This window comes from Melospiza melodia, chromosome 1, assembly GCF_035770615.1.
Source record: "Melospiza melodia melodia isolate bMelMel2 chromosome 1, bMelMel2.pri, whole genome shotgun sequence".
Lineage (NCBI taxonomy): Eukaryota > Metazoa > Chordata > Aves > Passeriformes > Passerellidae > Melospiza > Melospiza melodia.
This window is the reverse complement of record NC_086194.1, coordinates 120,843,293-120,864,634: the sequence shown is the minus strand read 5'-3', so window position 1 is coordinate 120,864,634 and position 21,342 is coordinate 120,843,293. Positions and strand designations below refer to the sequence as shown.

Genomic DNA, 21,342 nt, shown 5'->3' with positions numbered 1-21,342 from the left:
TTCTCCATAAACATGCAGTGTTACTGTTCAAATGCCCTTTATGCCATGAAATGGAAGCACCAGACTCTGCATAAAGAAAGTCAGGTTCAGGTTCAGCACTAGCTCTCTTTATCAGATAGAAATTTTGAAATCTCTTTATCAGCTCACAAAATTTTGAAACTGGCAGAATTTTGAAGAAAAATTCACTATAAGAAAAAATGTGTGTATTTAATAAAATCAAAAGTCCTTGAGTACATTCATTTGGTCCATGAAAGCTAAAATTATTATGATAAAGTAATGCTGGGTGTCATTATTCTGGCCAACAAAGTTCATTAAGGACATTATTTCTGTCATTGTACAGACAGATAAAAAAAGAAAGACGTAAAGGAAAAATAACTATTTTTCTACATGCCTTACTAGTTGTAGATTTAAAACTGACTCCAACACCAAGCAATACAAAATTATAAAGAACAACTCTTTGGAAAATTACAAGGTAAAAAGATGGCCAAGGATCAGAGACCACAATTACTTGACTGTTTTCATGCAGTTTCAACCGTATTTATTTTCTCCATGCCCAGTGGCATGAAACATTTCAGGAAGACTTAGGAATTGCACGGAGCTTTCACTCTGAGAATAGAGGTGAAATACTCAAATATTCAAGGACAGGCAAAATGTTCAGAAAAACAAGGAAATTTGAGATGCTACAAAGTAGCATTCAAAAAGCAGTGTTGATTCACAATCACCAGCTAGTGAAGGAGTTTGAAATATGCAGTCGAAGGATACACGCATGTTTTTCTCATCTATGTTCCCTGAAGCATTTGTAAGAGCTTCCCTTCAAAGCAAACAACGCATGGCACATCTTCCTAACAAACAGACCAGATGGAGCAACTTGTTTACTATGCAGTGAGTGTTTGCTTCAGATCTGCAAGAGCAGAAAGAAGATAGCCTGAATGTGTAGGTCACAGGTGAAGCAAAAAGCAACATATGGCAATCCCAAAACCACAAGGCAGCCAGAGGAGAGTCTTTCAAAAAACTTTGAAGAAATAATTCCCATCATTGCTAAGAAAGGAGTAGGTGGCAGGCAGTTTGCATTAGCCAAGACAACCCAATACAAAAAACATAAAGCCTGCTTGGCAACAGAGAAGAGAGGGGTGCTTTTGGCAGACAGCAATTAAGGATTTGGCAAGCATCTGGAGGAAAGGAAAGGGTGCGAGTCGAAGATAACACCAGTATCATTGGTCCAGATAACAGAGGAAGATAAAGACACAATAAGAAATACACAGCAGAAAAATAATGAATTCAGATAGCAGTACATCATCCACTAGGACCAACAGAAGAAAGCAGAAGAGCAGAGATCTGTGAAAGCACACATTTGGAGCAGAAAGGCATCTCAGCAACACTGAGAATCATAAAATATTGTGCAGAGGCAGTAACACACACCTGCAAAAGCAGATTATTAACTTTTTGGTTAAGGAGAAACAGAAAAAAGGAAGTTAATGAATGAACTATAAAAGATTTTGGAAGAAAGCAGGAGACAGACTCTTGGAACTAAAGGTACAATACAGGTGAGAAACGGTGACTTGAGACTTGGACAAGGATGTTTCAGGCTTAGGGACTAATAGGTGGAAGAGAAACACTTGTCAATTTAACAGAGTACCTCTACTTTCTTAAATGAAGCAGGAGTAAATCTACTAAGTGTGAACAGCTTGCCTTGTCCTAGTTAATTATTTAACCTTTACTTCTTGCTGAGAGTGAAGTACTAAAAGCATTACAGGTGTTTCATAATTGTCACTGGTTAATAGAAGAAAGGGACGTGATGAAATACACATTTAGAATTTAGTCTAATTTTATCTGTGTGTTTAATTTACCCTCTGCATTTCCTTTTGGCAAATAAAAGTATTTTGTTTCACCTGCTACAGCTTACAGCAACACTGAAGGCTAATCCAACAGTTCAGCATGGAACATCTTTCTTTCCTTCATGCTATTAAGAAGAAATCTTGGAGCTTGCTTTGTCTTCCCATGATTGACATTACAGACGTGTAACTGGCAGACAAAATCAAACAGCTTAAATGAAAATGTTCACACTGGTAGGTCATGGGGAGCACAGAAACTTACCAGTTGCTATAAAGTTCACTCTGGAACAAAACCTCAAATGAATTGCACTGTGTCGAGTCAAACAAAAGCAAGTACAAAACTAACAAAACCCCCTTTTGCCTCAGTGAGCCCCAAGACCAAGTCAGGATCATCTGTGCCAAAGAAAGCATGCAGTGCTGCACACTCTCACGACTCCCCTGCAAATCTTGCTTTGTTCAATGCCTCAACTTCTCAGGTCAAGAGATTTCAATAAAAAGCTACATGATAAATGTTCCTGTGAAGAAAAACATTTAGTCATAGAACTGCAAAGAAAAAATGTTGTTATTTGGGTATGTATGTACTAAAACGTAGAAACTAATAAAAAAAAAACCCATGTTACTTTCAACAGATTATTTTCTGCTGATCTCACTGCATGCAAGAATAAGCCTTATGGTATTTGAATGCTTGAAGACAGTGTTACAGGGAATTTCTGAAGTAACCACCATGACCTCTTCTGTTATTGACCTACTGAAAATGTATATCAGAGAGAGAAAAAAACAGAAGGCAGCAAGAGAGACTGAAGACCAAATAAAGATTAGGAGCACTGTCTATTTGTTCATTAAAAATTCCATGTGTTTATCTGCATCAGGTCAGCTAAAGCTGCATTTAAAAAAAAGCCTTTCATAAGGATTTGTTATTTTCTTAAGTATAAATTGCTAAAGGTCTAATACATGTGAAGTATAAAGTGACTAACAAGAATTTAAATGTCAAAACATTATCTACTTCATACAACAATTGTTTAGATGAACTAGATCAATATTTCTAAGTGCATTCAAAGAAGGAATGTTAGAATGACTCAATAAGTTATCACTCGAAAGAAGAGCACAGGTGTATTTAACAAAGCAGCTGGGAGTATTCTGAATTCGCCTTATTCATAAACAACTATTTTTCTCACTTTGAATCTCTTCACATTTTGAAAACAACTGTCTTTCAATCTTTACCTCAAGTTCTTAATGCCTAAATTTAAAACAACATTTGCTTTTAATTGGGAAACCAGTGCCTCGTAACTGAACTGATGAAGTGAAATAAAGTGTTTAGGTCCATTGAGGTCCTGTCTTCTTTGACCACTGACCAAACTCAAAACTGATTAACAAGCAATTAGGCTATCTTAGCTGTGTAAAATTAGCCATGGCCAGTAACGCATGTTATTGCTGAAATAATGCTGCTTAGATTTTCAAGGAACTTTATGTTAGAGAGCCTCTAAACCCAGTCACACAGAAATGTTAAAAAATTAGACATTAGTTAGAAACACATAGACACAAAAGGTCTGCTTGAACAACCTTCTCTCTTAAGATTAAACTGTAATATTTTACAAAAACAAAAAAATCCAAATCTCTTCATGACACACTGTGAATATCTACTTCAGTCCAAGGATGTTACTCACGTCCTACAACATCAAAAGCAGAATATGGAAGAAAAAATGTATCACAAAATGAATGCTATATTATGTTAATATACTTAACCAGCCCACTACAGCGCTCCTTGCTCATCTGAAAAAAACCCAAAAATTCGCTAAAGACTCATTTTCTTTGGCTTTTAAAAAATCAAACACCAAACTGAACCTATTCAGTATTCCTAAAGCTATCACTGCAAGTAAGCACTGCGTGGACTGAAGCGGGGCAGGGAAAGAAGAGATGTAAACAACAGGAAATCTTCAGAGACTGAACTGCTTTATATGCTTTTCATCTGTCATTTAACCTATGTTTTACATATTTTATTCTCATCACTTGTGTATCTCCTGCACTTCTTATATTGTGGGTGTTGAACTTCTGAGTGAACCGAGACATTCCGGAATAGGGGTTGAGTTGGAGTTTGTCCCCTGCAGATCCAAAAGCTAAAGCTATCAGGTCAAACTTATCACTGAAACTGAACTTACTGATCTCCAGGGTGTATTTTACCTCAGTTTCAGCACTGCCCTAGGCAAAGTCCTTCAAGCAATAACAAAGAACCCCCCACCATGCAACCACACTATTATCCTCTTTTATTCATCCACAGAATGCTCCTTATGTTATTGTGCTTTGACTATTAACTTTTTGGAAATTAGCAAAGAGGTAGGAAAACACAGCATCTCTAACAGAAAATTCATACACAGCAGAGTTCATAGGAAAATGTTATATAATCTCAGAAGGCTTCAAGAGATTTAGCAGAAAAAAAGATATGAGACAGCATTGCTATTTCATACTGATACTCTAAACTTGTCTTTCTTTTATATATATATTATATAACAACAAAGAAGGACAACACAAAGGGCTGTTAAATTGTTGGTATGCAAACATCTAAAGCTTAATTTTTTCTTCCAGTTTGAATGAGCAATCAAATTAGTCTCTTGGTCTGAACAGACAGGCAAACATATCCACCAGCACTGGTTTACTCAAAAAATAGCACCTTAAAGCTAATTGATATGATAGCTATCAATGAGTACATATGATTGCTGCCATAGGTGTGCTAGCATGCTTCTGATTAGATGGGTATCTTCTCAAGCACAATTTAATAGAATTTATATAGGAAGGGTTCTGTAAAAATTACCTTACTCTTCCAAAACCCTGAGCCCTCTTTAAGATTCATATAATCTACAGTTACAGACTTTTCCATCTCATCCCATGAAAAAAAAGGGAATTCTGTATTTACCAAAAGCCAAAAAAAAAAAAAAAACCCACAGGAAAAAAAAAAAAAACAAAATCAAGAAAACCCCCAAAATCTCAAATAAACACCAATGCCATTTAACTCCATGCTTTATGCTTCATTATTTGTGTTTTTGCAGGAAAAATGTTCTCTGGAAGGGCCCAAGTTACTGTAAGACCTAGTTTTCCAACAACCATTATCTGAAATTGTCAGAAGACCAAAGGCTGAAACTGCCTCTGGACTCTTCCCCAGTTGATTGAAAGGTTTATCAGTGGTATCTCTGGAATGGAGATTTCATCATAAATCCTGTGTGACTTCAAGGCGTGTAGATTAATAAAGGCATATCATATACTGCAAAATTACAAAGCCTTTACAAGGAACAGCCACATTCTCCTCAAGAACTCTGGACAGATGGCAGGATTTGACTATCACTAAATCAGCTTAGTCAAACACATTATTAGTTCTCCAGCCCAATATTTGCTGTGTATTCCCAATGAAACTGCCGAATGAAAAATGCAATGTGTCAAGCTTATGGCAAGTAAAAATCAGAAATCCATTTTTCTCCAAGATAAATCTCCTCCTGATGTGCTAGAAACTTATACAAATTACAAAAAGGCAAAGCTCCTCTTGAAAAAGCAACTCATTACAAAACACTAAAGGTCAAAACCTAAACTCTATTTTTTTGTACGTTTGCTATTTAATTAAGTGTCTGTTAAGCTGCTTCTTTGCAACTATGGAGTATTTCAGGAAAATCTGGAGGTCAGACTGCTTGCCAGAGAACCCCCACATCAATGAACAAGCATAATGGACTTTCGGGTATCTAAAATAACAGGTTCCTCAAAGGCTAGAGTGCAGCTTCTCTGCGAGATAATTCCATCAGCAAGGGATGAGTGCTTCACTTATCAGAATTGCCACATAATGCTTAAGCACAAATTAATGCTTGCAAGAAAAGATGCATGATTCTGCTTTGGCTTCTAGAAGGCAGTTCAGAGCTCTTGTTAATTTTTCCTCTTAAAAGCACAAGGAATCAAAAGCTTTCATAGAATTACCAGATTTGTAACCAAGCTTTGACAGAGAATTTTATTTTTTCAGTACGCAATGAAAACTTATTTTGATGGAAGTCACATGCATTCATATTTTACTAAAAGAAATTATTCTCAAACATTTTTGCCTGCCCTCTTCTCCCTTGTCACTATAAGGTTAATGCCCAGGAAGGAGAACAAAGTGACTATTACTGTGCATGACAAGGATTGTTTGCTGCAGCAATTACTCTTCAATCAGAATGTTACTTTTGTTTACACTCAACAAGGATAAAAATATGAACCCTAGATATTACCATATGCTAAATACACATTTTACACTGCTTGAATTATGAGCAGGCAACACACTTTAATACAGGTGTGGCATGGCTTTTAATGCAAAATTATGACACCTCTTTTGAAATCCTAACATTCTGCGCTATTAAATACCTGTTCTCATTTTCATCTGCATGAGACAGGTGGTTAATTTTATTTGCATCAATACACTGAACTAACAGGTATATTCTCATTTGTATGACAGTGAACGCTGTATTCTTATAAGCTGTATATTTATTCCCCTGAATTATTATCTAAAATACAGTCAATCCTTCAAGTTTCCAATGAAAAGGATAAAAAAATTAGCTCCATAGATAAGTACTGTGATTTTCAATATACATTAAGATTTTTAATAGTGATACTGAAGGCTCATGAATACAATTTGCATAGACAGCACACAGTCTCCACAGAACACTTCTACAAGTGATTCCTTCTGTGATTTGACTTGGACTGAATGGTGTTGAGTAATTTATTCACCATTGTTTGGGACGGGCTATTTAATTCCCTTCTGACCCTTAAACAGCATGAGAGGTTGCGTGTGTCTCTGTGTTAGCACACGTCCTGGTTAACTGCATTAATCACACACAACAGGCCTGTGCTCACTTAGGTGGGTCTTTTCAAATAGATGGCAATTAAACCCTCCTACATATGAATCACTTCACATTCACAGAATACTTTCTATGTGAGCACTAAATATTTACAAATGAGGCTGGCATATTTTATATAATTTCACCACCTCGGCTGAGATGACTAAGAAGCGCTATCTTTATGTACATAACAGAGTTATAGGCAGGTGCAGATTAAACAAGGTCACCTTATTCCTTACTCCCATCCTCCTATCATGGCTATGGCACCTGGACTCTGAACTTGACACACCATTCATATTGCTGGCTTGAAATAAAAGGTGTCCCAATTCTGGATAGTTTATGTTTTGTAAAAAAAATGTTATGATTGTTATTCATTAAGATTTTAAGAAGTTTCCCACATATCCTAGTATGTTCATTTAGGCCACAGGAATCAAAAAAAAAGAGAGATGAGCTGTCTCTGCTGAATTCCTAGTTCTAAAAAACACAAACATCATCAACTTCAAGTCTAACGCTGCAACCCCAAAGGAATTTTGGAGGTGAAAAAAGTTACTGACTCCTTCACAGCCTCCTTCAAAATGACAAAGATAAAGAGAGGAGTCAATAGGATAATGGTCACACTGCTGCTTATTAGAGACATTCTAAAGTGAAGCCTCTGTCTCATGGGAAGCTCCAATCTGCTTTTCAACTATCAACAAATATACTTTTAGAAGATCAAAATTAGAAAATTCTTTTCCCATGGAAGATTGAATATAGCATATTGAACTGACTCTTACTAGACATTTCCATTTGAAGCAATAACACTTCTACCTTCCCAAAATGAAGGACTTTATATTTTGTTAAAAACATTTTAACAGTGGTATATTATCTGTATTTTTAATATTAGGGCCTCTGATTGTCTTCCTTTTAAAAAACACAAGCAAAATTGTAAACATATTTACTAGGTAAAGCATTCGACATACTAGATTATAATTTGTAAATAAGGCACTAGATTTGTGAACTGAGATTTTGTAAATCCTGAAAAAAATGCAGGATTCATTTGTTTAAACCAAACCACACAAAGCAATAAAACATGCCTACTTCCAATTTCTGTACTTCTCTCTGTTATGAATTACTCCTTACACTGTATTCTGCAGGAAGAACATTTCTGGGTTTATTATTATTAATAATACTTGAAAACACCTGGATAGCCTTAGCATTTTACCATCTGTAGTTGAATTAGCTGGTCTTTCATTTTTTCATTATAGCCAGCCATCATCCTGCACAGTTTATCTATGAATAAACCACTTGGTAACAGTACTTTGTCACCTTCACATTCATTATTGATGAGAACGCTGACAAGCCGCCAATTAAAGACCCTCCACCGCTTGTCCCATCTCCAGGCTCAGCCTGAGGTATGGATGGAACAGTTGCAGTGAAAACTCAGTTTTACATTTCAAACAAAGTTCAAAGGCAGTGAGAAAAGGCTGCCCTGCAAAGGACACAGAAATTGTATTTATTGCTGGAAAACTTTATTTGAGTAGACTGCATTATTTACTCTGTATGATAATAAAAATTAGAGTATGAGTTCGCATCTTGTTCAACTAGATGTTCTACTTAGTTTTGCATTCAGTCCTGGATTAAATCTAATCACAGTTCAGTAACAAATATACAGATTTAAATAACAGTCAAGATATAAATCAAGCAGATTTAAGTGGATTTGTGTTTCTGTTGTTACCCCAGCAAGACATACAACATTATTTCTTGGACCCCAAAACATTGTAGAGTGATAAATTAAAGGTCATACCAAAAGTATCTGAAATCAGGATGCTTTTAAATGAACAAGCAACCCTGAGATCACTTGTATTCTCTGCTTCCACCCAAATTCTCAGGTTGTGAAAAATCACCAAGCCATTCCATAAACACTAAGTATTTATTCCATGACCGATTAGTCCTTTCTAAAGTAAGTATAACAGAATAATGTATCCAACAGAAATTACCTACATTAAATATCCTTTAAAATACACATATGTTTTTAAGAGATTAATATCAAATGAGATTACACTGGCTGCATCACAAATCTTTAATCTTTTAAAAAACCACACAGCCTTTTTTTCCTGTGTTTTTGAACATGAGACTAAATATCCCATATTAAGACACACTTATCAGCTGCCAGTGAAAGTCATAAACACAATAAACATTACAACTTTGTAATGATAACTCCACTCTGTAAGCATACTGCATCCACACTATAAGTTAATGAGAAAGGGCTGAGCTAAATCACCACTAAGAGAGAACACAAAATACTTCTCTTACCTCCATTTCTGTGCAGTGTAAACGGCCTGATTTATCTGTAAGAGAAAAAAAAAAGTTGTCATATAAAGAGAGAATGGAAGAACAAAACTAAAAAGTTGAGTCATTTTTCTTTTTTGAGTAATTGCCAAATATTCCTTGTCTTACCTGAATCACACATTTCAATAATGTTTTTATTATATATGCATCCTGGTATTAACAACAAGAAGGCCCTACCCTGTAAGATTTTTCTTTGGATCCTTTACAATACTGGCTTTTAAAAAGATGTGTCTTTAATGCCTGGTTTCATTATTTAAATCATATGATTGATGTTTAGCCATGGAGGGAACATGAAAACATGTTGGCTTAAATTAAGCAGTAGCAAATAGTTATTTCAAGAGAATAAGCAGCATTAATTCATAAACTGGGGAAAAGCCACTGTTTCATCTGATACTTCTGGGATTTCAAAGAGTTCAACAGATATATGAAGCTCAAACAAATTAAAGTTAAAATGTTACTATACTATTTTTTAAGTCCCACTTGTCAATTTTTGCATTTCCTCTGAGTTCAGAAACATCACTTAGGAATTTGCATAATAAAGAAAAACTGAGTTTCTGAACTGTTTCATTAAATTGAAATCTCAGTTTTCAGAAACACAAAACAGATTTATACCAAAGTGGCTTGACAGCTTAGCCAAAAGAAGACTGAAATTTCACAGTGCATTAGGAAAGCATCATGTCACTAAATGCAGAAGGTTTATTATTTTGTATTAATAATCCTTATCAAAGTAGGGTCATGGAACGCTGACAGGATGACTTCCTGCTGGAAAAAAATTATTCAAGGAATTTAATTGTTCCACAGAAATCTATCTATGTGAAAGGGGATCTACCCAAAACTTTCATTTCAAAACATACGGATATAAAATGATACAATTTTTGTCTTAGCTTTTCAGCTTCATTGCATTCACACTGCTGGTTTACAATTTGCAGCTTTGGACCCAATAGCATAGAGCCTACATAATGCATGACAGAATTCTGAGATCTCATGTACTCAAAAACCAGAATAGGATCCATTTGCTTGACTGTGCATGTGTATTCGAAGAGCACATGTTCAGGTGATGATTAGGAAGGATTTACTGCAGTAGTTTGGAAAAGCCTGTGATTTGTACCTATAACTGGAAGGACTATTTCATCAGACTGGCTGACAAGCCCAAGGAAGCTCAACCAACTGGCTGGCACAATGCTTGCACAGAGGAGTGATCCCACTGACTTCATATGACAAATGTGAACGGCATGCAAAACACTCAGCGCTGGGAAGAGTCACCTGCACAGAAAAACTTCATTTTTCATACAGAACCGGTCACCTTCCCTTTGAAACTAAAGGTTAAACACATCATGAATTAATAGGGAACACTCACCTAACAGAGTGAAAGTTGTTTACTTTCCTTTAGAACTGTTGCCAAAGCAAGCTAATGCTTAGCACTGGTGTATGACTTCAAAACCAAGAGCAAAGAGTGACTTTAAAAGGCTTTTGCATCCTGTATTATCTTTTCAAAAGGACTGGTACCTCTGGTTCACTCACTTTCAGATCCACATAATAAATTTTTTGGTGTTTAAAATGGTAACATTCACGTGATTGTTACAAACTACAAGCAGGGGAAATTTGCTGAGAATGTTTTTTAACTGCTAGGATTATTAGCAGATTTATTAATATTCGGGGCTATTTTTGTGAAGTCAAATGACAGGTGACCAAAACAATGTATCTTTATGATACAAGATGATACAAGATTAATTCAGAGAAATGTAGTCAAGACAGGGGAAGAAAAAAGCACATGCTGTCTTTAAAAAGACATTACTTAAAAATTACCACTTCATTAAAAAGTACAAGTTTTAAACCTATAGCAATGCAGTGCATACACTAGGCCACCAATGTTTGCAATCACTGATAGTTTAAGATATTCAGACTTGGATCTCCTATGGACTGAGGGAACAGGAGCCAAGCTGTGCATAGATCCTCTGAGTAGCACCAAGCACTCATTGCTGCACCTCACAGCAGAGCTGAGACCCTATGAACATCCTTTTAGCAGAAGTGCCAAACAAGTCCTGAAGCACAGGAAACAAATAAATTAGCCTGGATCAAAACAAGACAAAATTTGAATTTCTGAAAGTAACAGCAAGAAGCTTATCTTGCAGCTCCTTTGATAAACTTCCAGGAAAGTTGTTCCTCAAGGAAAAGCACTCAAACTCTGGAGTGCTTTTGTTTATTATTAAATTCAACTTTTTATACCTATTTACACCAGTATTTTAAACACCAATAGTATTGTCATGACTGCATGTGCTGGGGCAGGAAGGGGGAATAACAAGTTTTTCATGCACCCAGACAGTATCCTAGCTGGTGCAAGTGACTGACTTACATTTTAATATACACTGCATTATGGTAATTATTAACCATTCCATGTGCCTCTGTACCCTGAGACCAGCTATACACTTAGCAGATTTCCCAAAGCTGTTCACAGTCACTTGTGGACTCCCTCCATTGGGAATTTACTACATTTCTGCAGAGAGCATTAACAATACTGTTGATGCACTCACATGCATCTATCAAGACTGAAATGAATTTGCTTTCACATGGCCTCTGCAAGCCTATTTATTTGCACTATTTATCTATAGTGGCTGGGAGTAGAAATTTCTTCTCTCTTCAGCTGACATGACTGAAAAAGCAGTAACTGGTAAATATAGCCTAAGGGTCACACTCCCTTCATTAGCACTGGAGAAAAAAAAATTCCCCATAAATCATAGAACAGTCTCTGTCTGCAAGCAGGATGAAATGCTTCTCTAGTAAACAGGTAAAGCCTTAAAAAACTCTTCCAGCTGCTGATTCTTAATATAGAGACTTTTCCAGATTTCAGAACCATTCAACTAGATACTCATCTGTGCAGCATTTTTACCACTTTTACTGCCAAAAAATATTCACCAGTAATTTTCCATGACAGTTTTCAAATAAAAGCTAATGCATTCATTACTAGTAAACAGCACAACTTTAACTGTCAACTGCAGTTTATTAACAAACTATGGTTTGGAAAATTAGATCATTTTTCACTCTCAGTTTGTTGAAATGAAAAAACTAAAGAGTTTTTGAAAGAAGGAAAGTGACTTGGAGGTCTCCTGTATTTCTAAAAACAGTCTTCAGAGAGACACATTTGACAGAAAAAAGAAAATCAAAAAGAAACCCCAAACCTTCACATTCATTTTTTTTTCTTCAAAAATTTTATTTGAAAAGTATTCTTCTGTCAAACTCTCAGCAAGAGGAGTCATGACAAATTTTCCTCAAGCACCAGGGAAGACTGTCTCACCCCTTCAGGCAGGAGCTCCCTGTACTCCCACCAATGGTAAGAAGCACACATTAGACTGAGTTTCAAAAGCAACAGAGATAACTCAGTGTGTTAGAACGGCCTGACCCAGGGTATTTGTAGGACAGCTTGTGGGATGTGCCAACCCATCTGCACTCCTCTATCTGAAGAAAAACCAAGCTACTGAGTGGACTTTAGTGATGTGACACCACAATCACACAGAGGCACCATTTCAGCTATAACCAGCTGGTCTAAGAGCCCTGCAGCTCAGAGCATCTCCCTAGCCTTCCTCTGGTGTCTCAGACTCCTCTGCTCACATCCACAGGCAGCTCCTTCAAGACAGCTTCTTCCAGAATTGAAATGATGAGCACTGATTTTTCTGGCAACATTGTGGCTGATGCACATATTGGCAACAAACCTGAAACTTATTTTGTGTTGAAGATTAACATAATTAAATGTCACAGATCACTTCTGCAGGTTTGGAGTGAAATCAAGCTGCTGCTGCTACAACAACAGAACTCAAGTTGCCTTCAGGAATGACAGACACTGCCTGTATGCACTGGAGGACAGAGTAAGAAGAGGATGAAGAAAGAACATAAGGGCTAACCTAGGGAAAGGGAGCAAGAAGAACATGAGAGTCACTAACTTCAGCTCCTTGAGTTGAACAGTCTTTAGTCATGCCCCTCAAATTAACAATAAACTGAATTTGTATTTGCTTTCTAGCTTTTATATCTTCAAGAGGCACTGTAGCTACAGTGGTGAGCTCTTCTTTGCCCTTAAGAGAATGAGGATTCTTCAAGTAAAAAAATAAAAAGAAGCTCAGACTCACATTTAAACATCCAGAAACTGGAGTTTTGGTAACTTTGGAATTACCAAAAACTGGAGATTTGGTAACTAATCTGAAACTGGTCACATTAGTTACCAAAAACGACAAGTTCATCAATACAAGAGTCAAGATGAGCACCGATAAAAGGAAAGGGAATGGAAGAAGAAAGCAAAGGCAATCACGTCACAGAAGGAAAAGAGATAAATATGCAAAGAATGGGATTTGTAATTAAATGGAGAGGAAAACATTGATGTAGGAGAAGTGAGCAAAACTGAGGAAAGACAGTGAAAACTTGTAAGATAAAAAGAAACAGGAAAAAAAGTGAAAATTATAAAGACAAATATAGGCAAAGGATATGTAGGAGTAAGACACATCAGGATGCAAGGAAGAAGGTCAAAAAGAGCAAGAACATGAGGAAGTAGAAGCAGACTGGATTAGGAGAGGTAGAGACCCCCTGTGAGCAGGAAGCACAGAGACCCAAGTGCTTAAGAAAAATACTTAGGCTTTGAGGATCAACAAATCCTTCTTTAAACTGTAATTAGAAGGCAACAAGAAATGGGATGACATTTCAGAGCTTGTGGCTTTTTGGCTATGACTCATGATTTCTGTATCAGACTACAGCTGATGACTTAGTAATTATAGGCCTCATTTTTCTGCTTAGGAAAGAGAAAACTGTAAAAATTTTAAGAGAGTACAAGGAAAAATCTTAGAGAGGTTTCTAGACCAGTGGCAATCAGGACTTTCCTCCCCTGTGTCAATCTTTTTTTCATGCTTTCTATTTTCTCCATTTAACACTTCATGGCAGCTACTCCTCATTTTGAACAGTCATAGGCACTTTTGTCTATTGCACAAAGTAAAGGTAATGACTAAGAGGTCTTCTGTATTAATAACCTGCTAGATTTTTAAATAAAAATATTTTAAATTGCAAATTAACAAATCCATGCTACCTTAGTGCTACTTCCTAAGATATAATTACATGTTCATTGTCTTGTCTCATTTCTATTCTGCACAAGGCTGTGATCAACATAGGATTTTTCTGTGTTCCACTGCTTGCTCTCTTCAGCAAACCTGTAAGTTTTCCTTGGGATCACATCAATTTTTGTTACTCTGAGATAAATACTGTGGCAGTTCTGCACCTCCAAGTACTGCTGGAATCCATTCATAGCTGCCAATCTCTTCTGTAGATGCATAATAAATAAATACAGAAACTGCATTCATTCTCCTCAGGCCTGTACAGGTATCAACTCTTCCCAAAAAAGAGCGTGAATTCCCAGAGTTCACGGGTCTTGATTTTTATTTTTTAAAATTTCTGTTACTCTGATCATATTCTAATTTTTCCCAGAGCTACCCAACTGCCTGCTCATTCAATACATCTGTGTGCTCCTGGCAGAACTGTGACTCCATTCAAGCCATCAGCACTTTCTCCCATCATTTTTGATGGATCCAGAGCTTCAAGCAGGTTACAGCTTTTCTAAACTGATATCTCAGCACTATTGGATCTGTTAAGAACTGTCACCAGCTGTTGATAAACTCTCTCAAGTAAATGAAAAAGGAGTTCTCTTAATTCTTTACCTCAGCTATGTCTTTGCACTATACAAAGCTACTCATCTCCTTTTGTTCCTCTTAAAGTGCACACTAATAAAATACAGTAATGCAATCATAGATGCATGTGTCATGCAAGCTGTTTTAAGATTTTATCAGGAATAAAACAACATTGTCTCCTTATTGGATCTGATGCTGTAATGTGATAAACTAATTCAGAAATAAAGAGCAAACACTCCTCAGTTTCTTTTTAACAGATATTATGAAAAAGCTTCTCCACTTTCATGTTCATTGCCAACGTGGATGCAGGATGTTTCATACTTTTAATCCTCTTGTTACCTGCAACATTCCTACTGCACACTTGGCAAACACAGTCAGGCTTGGGTAAGACTCATCCACAGCTCTGCTGCTGTGCAGGTCATTTGCACTGCCTGTGACTCTGATCCTGTCCTGCTCTGAATCATCCTGTTCAAGGCTCTCTCTCTTTCTCTCTCTCTCTCTCTTCCCCTGTGTCACATACACTGCTACTCTCCTTCTCAAAGCTCTGCTTGTGCTCCCCCAGTCCCATCCATCACCTCTCACTGGGCACTGTGGGGTAAACTATCACCTCAGCCAGCCCTGGAGCTGGACCCCATTATCCATTACCTATTCCACACCTCCCGCGAAAAAGCAACTTTGTTCTTTCTTCAGCAATTCCCCACAGGGACATGATATTAACTCTCCAAAACATCATGGCAGATGTCTCATTTTTCACTCTTCTCTTCAACTGCTGTTAACAATGACAACTAAAATTCCATTTTCCTTTTGAAAGCAACATTTTTACTGCATTAGACAAGAAAATCTCTGTTAAAGTCTTATCTTTTACTTGAAGTCATTATTAATACCAGGGGCCCACAATTCCTCAAAGTTCTTCTTTTTAAGTTCAAATTTCAATGTTTTCCTTAGGAATAAATGCAATTTTTAGACAACACAAAATCAGAGTTCATTCATTCACTGCGTATTTACCATCTTCAGCATTTCTCCCTAAAAATATAGGCAAACAAGGTCATTTATCCCTGTTGGCAATTTCCTTCCATTTCTTTTGTGCAGGCATTTGAAATATGCACTTTTTTAAAAAAACCAAATACATTATTGTGTTATGCTGAGATCTTTTCTTTGCTTATTTTGTCCTCCCCTACCAGAACTGCCTACAATAGGATGCCCAGCATCTGCTGATATTCACAAAGAGCCCATGTAACCCCCAATGCATGGGATGCATCCATATGAGCCATGACTGGAAGCCTTCCAGTTTGTGCTTACGTACTGGGAACCACACTGATGACAGAAAGCCTGGTATAAATAAGGCCTAAGCTTTCTCTCTTCCACAGATCAGTAGAGCAAGAAGAGATAAAAGCATCAGCTCACTGAGCCTCCTCTCTGCTGTCTAGTAGTATTTTCTTCCTACTTGACATCCAATATTAAAATACGTATATAGGCATCTATCTTAAAACTCTCACACAAGAAAGTCAGGCTCAATACATCAAGCCTTACTATTCTTAAATGCAGATGTTTCTGAATATCCTTGAATTAGATTTGAATTCCAAACATAATTAAGTCTTCATCCTAAAGGTACTATTTATTTTAGTACTATTCATAGCAACACCTCTTTCAAAACTTCAACATCGAGAAAGGCTACTCCCACCCATCATCTTTTAAAAGGGTCAACAAAATTAGAAGAAAAATGGTAGTACATCCATTTTCCACTAAAAATTATGCATATTTTTTTTCAGTAATCCACCAGAGACTGACACATAAGAATGTCTTCATGCACACAAGTCGAATTGCATTTATTCATCCTGTGTCTCTATTCTTGCTTTCCAAAACCTGGGCACACAAGGATGTAAGAGGGACATGGAAGTCATTAAAACTGCCAAGACAACATAAACTATTCTTCTCCAGCATGTCTCACCCCGAGCCCTCCAAGTCCCATGAAAGCCACCACGCAGTCAACTTCTCTGTGATCTTTCTGATTCAAAGCCAGAATACTCCATGCATTATGCCCTCCTGCTGAACACCTGGCAGATTTCCAAGAGAAAAATCTGCATAGTACTTGCTTCTGGTAAGACCAGCAGTAATTTCCCTGTGTGCTTTCTCTCTTAGGGCTGGAGGACGAGGCAAAAGAAGGGCCAGTGACACTACCCACAGCTCAGGGTCTTGGGAGGGAGATGAAGGCCAAGAAGAGCCACAATTATGTCAGCCCTGAGCAGCCAACAGCTGGAAGTGAGCCCAACTCAGTGTTCAAAGCATCCTTCTTTGCCACCTTCCCAGATCCCCATGGCCTGTTCCTCTTCAGGAGCTCAGTGCAATGCCCAAAGTCAGTGGCCACCTTTGCTAAGCCAGGGATCTGGCACTTACAAAACACGCAGGGAAAACCCTCATTTTACCAAACTCACTCACCCACAAAATTCTTCTGTTTCCCACCTCTGAGAAGGAGGTGGCACAGCCTCTGTGCTGAAAAGCAAGAGCTCCTTATCCAGCTTGCAGCAATGACACAGCCCCAGTGAAACAGCCTCTAGCACCCTAGAGTATCCTGGTGCCCCCAGATCCTGGGCATAATGTCAGCTGCCAGCTCTTGTGTGGGTTTTCTGCTCCTCTATCTATCATTTCATTACTGCTTCAGGTTTATAAAAACATGTGTAAATGAGGTTCTGCAAGAAGAAAGCTTGGAGGAGTCAAACTACATGTTTACCCCAAACGTTTTAGCTCATTCAGAAGTTATTTTTTATCGCATCTGACACTTTACTGGATGCCACCATTAGCTCTTTTCATATAAATTGCAAGTCACAAAGACTGCTAAAGCACCCATTAGTGAAAATAAATTCTACACTGTATCTCCAATTCCACCATGGGTATTTTGAAGCAACCCACGCTTCTGTGGCATTTAGATGTCACTAAGACAACCACAGTGAGCTTTATGTTTATTTTGCATATTCATGCAAAATCTTTCTTTCTTACTTACTTTGGTTCTGGAAAAGTAAAAAGGTTCATATTGCTCTGTAAAAACACGGCTTGATGTGCATCTCTAGAGCAAACTCTGTGACACGACTGCCTTTGCCACTGACAGGCGTGACTGATCACATCGTTCGTCTGCCACAGTCCTGGACAAAGCCCGAATGTTCACTACCCAAAGACACCATTCTTCAGGGATTCCTTTATTTGCCCACACTGGATTCTGTTGTTTACCAAAATGGAAACTAACAGCCAATATTTGTTCCTGTGAATTATCCAAACCTATGCACCAACCTACACCTATACACTTTTTATGTATTGCTGGAACAAAACAGCTTTACAACTGAGAGCATTAACCCGCAGAACCCCTATTGCTCTGACAAACCTCCTGACACAGGCATTTAAATCTAAATTGTCTGAAATACAAAGGCAGGAATCCTTCCTGATCCTCCTCTTGTCAGGGATTCAGGTGATATCAATGGTGACATGAAAAGGAACAACTGGGCAGCATTTTCATATTTTTACTTCTTTTTAACCAAAACCTTGTATTTTTTTAAGATAATGAAATATTAATAGATAAAACTGGAAAGATCTGAAAATCCGTCTGGTTTTATTTAAGGATGTGATTCAACTCCAAGGGCATTTTTCTGCCCCACTATCAGCGAAACTCATCTCTTTCCTATCTCAAGGACATTTTTCTTCAATTTCTATGTATTGTTACTTGGAATTTCAAGTATCGCGCATGAACTGGTAAACTGTTTCACAAGAAACTGCTTTGGAAAAATACCATCAGTTTCTGCATAATCAGTACTTCTTTCTAAGAGAACTTTAATTTGTATCTTGAAAGTAAAATTACTGTGACCATACAGCTTCAGGGCCTGTTATGTTGTGCTGCTCCCCAGGTCACAGAGCCAGAGCACTGGTTCTTCCTAAGCTTTCACCAGTGCAAAGAGAACACAGGAGCCTACAAACAAACACCTATTTCAGAGGCTCAAGCTGTAACTGGCTGAGGAAGCACATTAATCATCATCCAAAAAGAATGCAGTGAGCAATAAGGAAAATAATAGGAAGAGATCAAAAGATACCAACGACAAGCAAGCCTTCTGTCAGCTCCTCAATACTCAGTATAGTGAACTCCCAACATGCGATGTATCATATATGTAACAATTTCAAGTGAACACCTGCTCCAGGTTTCACAAATCAAAGAACATACAAAATCCCTTGTGAAAGCTTGGAGGCTGAGCAGCCTCTATTTCCAAAGTCTGTTCAAAGTTAGGAAGATGAGGAAAGCCAGGGGCAGGGAGAGTATGCCAGGAGGAATCCTGCCTCATTTCAAATCCAGGCACCTACCAGCCTGCAGCTGATGGAAAAGCGAGTTCACCAAGGATGCTTTAGGAATGGACAGCTGGCAGCAAAATCCCTACCTCCCCTTTTCTATTACAGGCACTGGAGGGGGGTACTCTCCCTGGGAGAGCTTCCGCCTCCTGCTTTCCTGGGAGGTCTTCACAGACTGCTTATCTTTGTTTAGGTACATATACACACTCTTTTAAGATTCTCAAGATATAAGCACACACATGTGGTGTTATACAAAATAATACATACACTAATAAGGTGAAAAAAAAAGAAAAATGGACAGGGCAGGAATATTTAAAAAAAAAAATCTTACCCATACAAAAATTTATATGTGGTGTCAACATACACAGGTTAGCACATGTTGACTAAAACATTTTCACAATAAAGCTTTAGCATAAAATAAACATGCTGGATATAAGTGAGGGGCCTGAACTTTATATCCAAGTATATTCAACACTCTCCTACAGCCAGTAATGATATTGTGCAAGAGGAAATAGGGTAAGTCCACCAACAGCAAGAAAAAAGCCACAAAAGAAAGAAATGCATAGTAAACTAATGTATTTCCTGCAATAGGAAAGAGAAAAGAAAAAGTCTTGATGTCATCTCAAAAGACTGTAAGCAAAAGCAGCACACGACATGCAACACAAAACTCTTCAATGCGCTTGTGACATGCAGATGCCTTGGTCAGGAGAGCATTTTCCTGGAATTTCTGGGTGCTGGTCTGGCATTTAATTAACATTACAAAGACCTGGTTTTTAAAACAATTTTAAAAGCACACCAGATCACATTTAAATGGAAATCATTATTAGACTCATTACAATTGCAGAACTAAATGATGTCCTTTCTTCCACTAAATATATTTTGATATTTGCATGTACCACTAGCTCCAAACTGGATTACTGCAAGTCTCTGCCAAAAGACTTTTCAGACAGGCACTGTATCAAAAGGCTTCATTAAATTGTAACACCAGGCATAATATTCGTGCTCTAAATGCTGAGGGCTCCATTAATCCCATTTTGTGAATTTACCACTGCCTTCTGATTCACACAACTTTAAAATGCTGAAACCTCTGTCTTGTCGGAAAATTCTGTGACGTTCAATGTGGACAAGGCTGATACTGGGGAATACCATCATGTATTGGCCACATCCTTCTGCTGCCTATCTTTGATTTCTTTTCAGAAATCGAGCTTTACTTGCAACAAAAAAATACAGCTTTCCACATTTAAAATCAGAAGCGTTGAAAGGCTGAGAAATAGACATGCGCCCTCATTTTCCTTTCCAATGCAAAATACGCTTTCCTGGGCATTTTAACGAAACAGATGGTAGGTGCTAAGCCCCTGTACACGGCTTTCTCACTTACTTAGTGTCAGCACACATCTAAATGGATATATTTCTAATGGGTGCCTTTTGATGCCCAACTGCTCCGGGAGCCCCCGCGGGATGCGCGGCCCGGCCGGAGGAGCCCAAGGAGCGGGGAGCCCGCAGGAGCGGCGCTCCCTCCCGGTGTGCGGATGACACGGGATTCATTACGCACCGGGAGAGACGACGCAATTATAAAACACTGGACCCGCATTCGCCTGCCCGTGCCCGCACGCAGGCGATCGCATCCCAGGAGAGGGGTTCTACCTTTCCACGCACGACACCGAGATGCCGCAGGGACACACACACACACACAGACAGACACACAGACAGACACACGCACGCAGACCCCCCCACAGCCCCCGGCAGGACCGAGGAGCCGACCGCCCGCCCACCGCGACCCTCGGGCGGGAAGGACCGTCACGTCCCGGACAAAGGCTGACGGGGACGGGCGCCCGACCCCCGGCCGCTGCCGCCCGTGGCCCCCCGGCCTTACCTGCGGCGGGCGGCCGATCGGGCTCGTCCTGCTCCAGGGTGACGGCGCCGTCCCGCCAGACGCGGAGCTGCGCGGCCGCCGCCCCGAGCCTGGCGGCGGGGGTCTCTCCGCGGCGGGCGCGGGCGCGCAGCGAGGCGCAGCACTGGTAACACACGGCCCACGCCTGCTCCTCGTTGATGGGCTGGTTGTAGAGCCGGAGGATCTCCTCCAGCGACAGCGCCTCCGGCTGCCCGCCGGACCCGCCGCCGCCGTCCTCCTCCTCCTCGGCGGCCGGGCGGGAGGCGCCGGGCTGGGGCTCCATGCCCTGCGTCCGCCGCGGTGCTCCTGGCTCAGTGAGCGGCTCCGCCGCCGCGGCAGCGGCTGCTGATGCTGCTGCTTGCGCTGATGCTGCTGCCGCCGCTTGTGCTGCTGCTGCTGCCGCCCGGTCCCGCCGTGCTCATCCTCTCCGCCCCGCTAGTGCCACCAGGCCGCCGGACGGACAGCCT

The 21,342-nt window shown here is 39.1% G+C and overlaps 1 protein-coding gene across 4 annotated transcripts in view; it reads right to left on the bottom strand.

Annotated features, from left to right (window-relative positions):
• SPIRE1 (spire type actin nucleation factor 1) overlaps nucleotides 1-21,342 on the bottom strand; it is a 130,697-nt gene that overhangs the window by 104,598 nt on the left and 4,757 nt on the right. For 3 of the 4 annotated variants that reach the window (XM_063165691.1, XM_063165700.1, XM_063165710.1), the window contains exon 2: nucleotides 8,969-9,003. In XM_063165691.1, the coding sequence (XP_063021761.1) occupies nucleotides 8,969-9,003 (35 nt within the window). Of the gene's footprint in view, nucleotides 1-8,968; nucleotides 9,004-20,857; nucleotides 20,878-21,342 lie in introns of those variants that run through there. The other variant, XM_063165719.1, reaches the window with a different exon arrangement.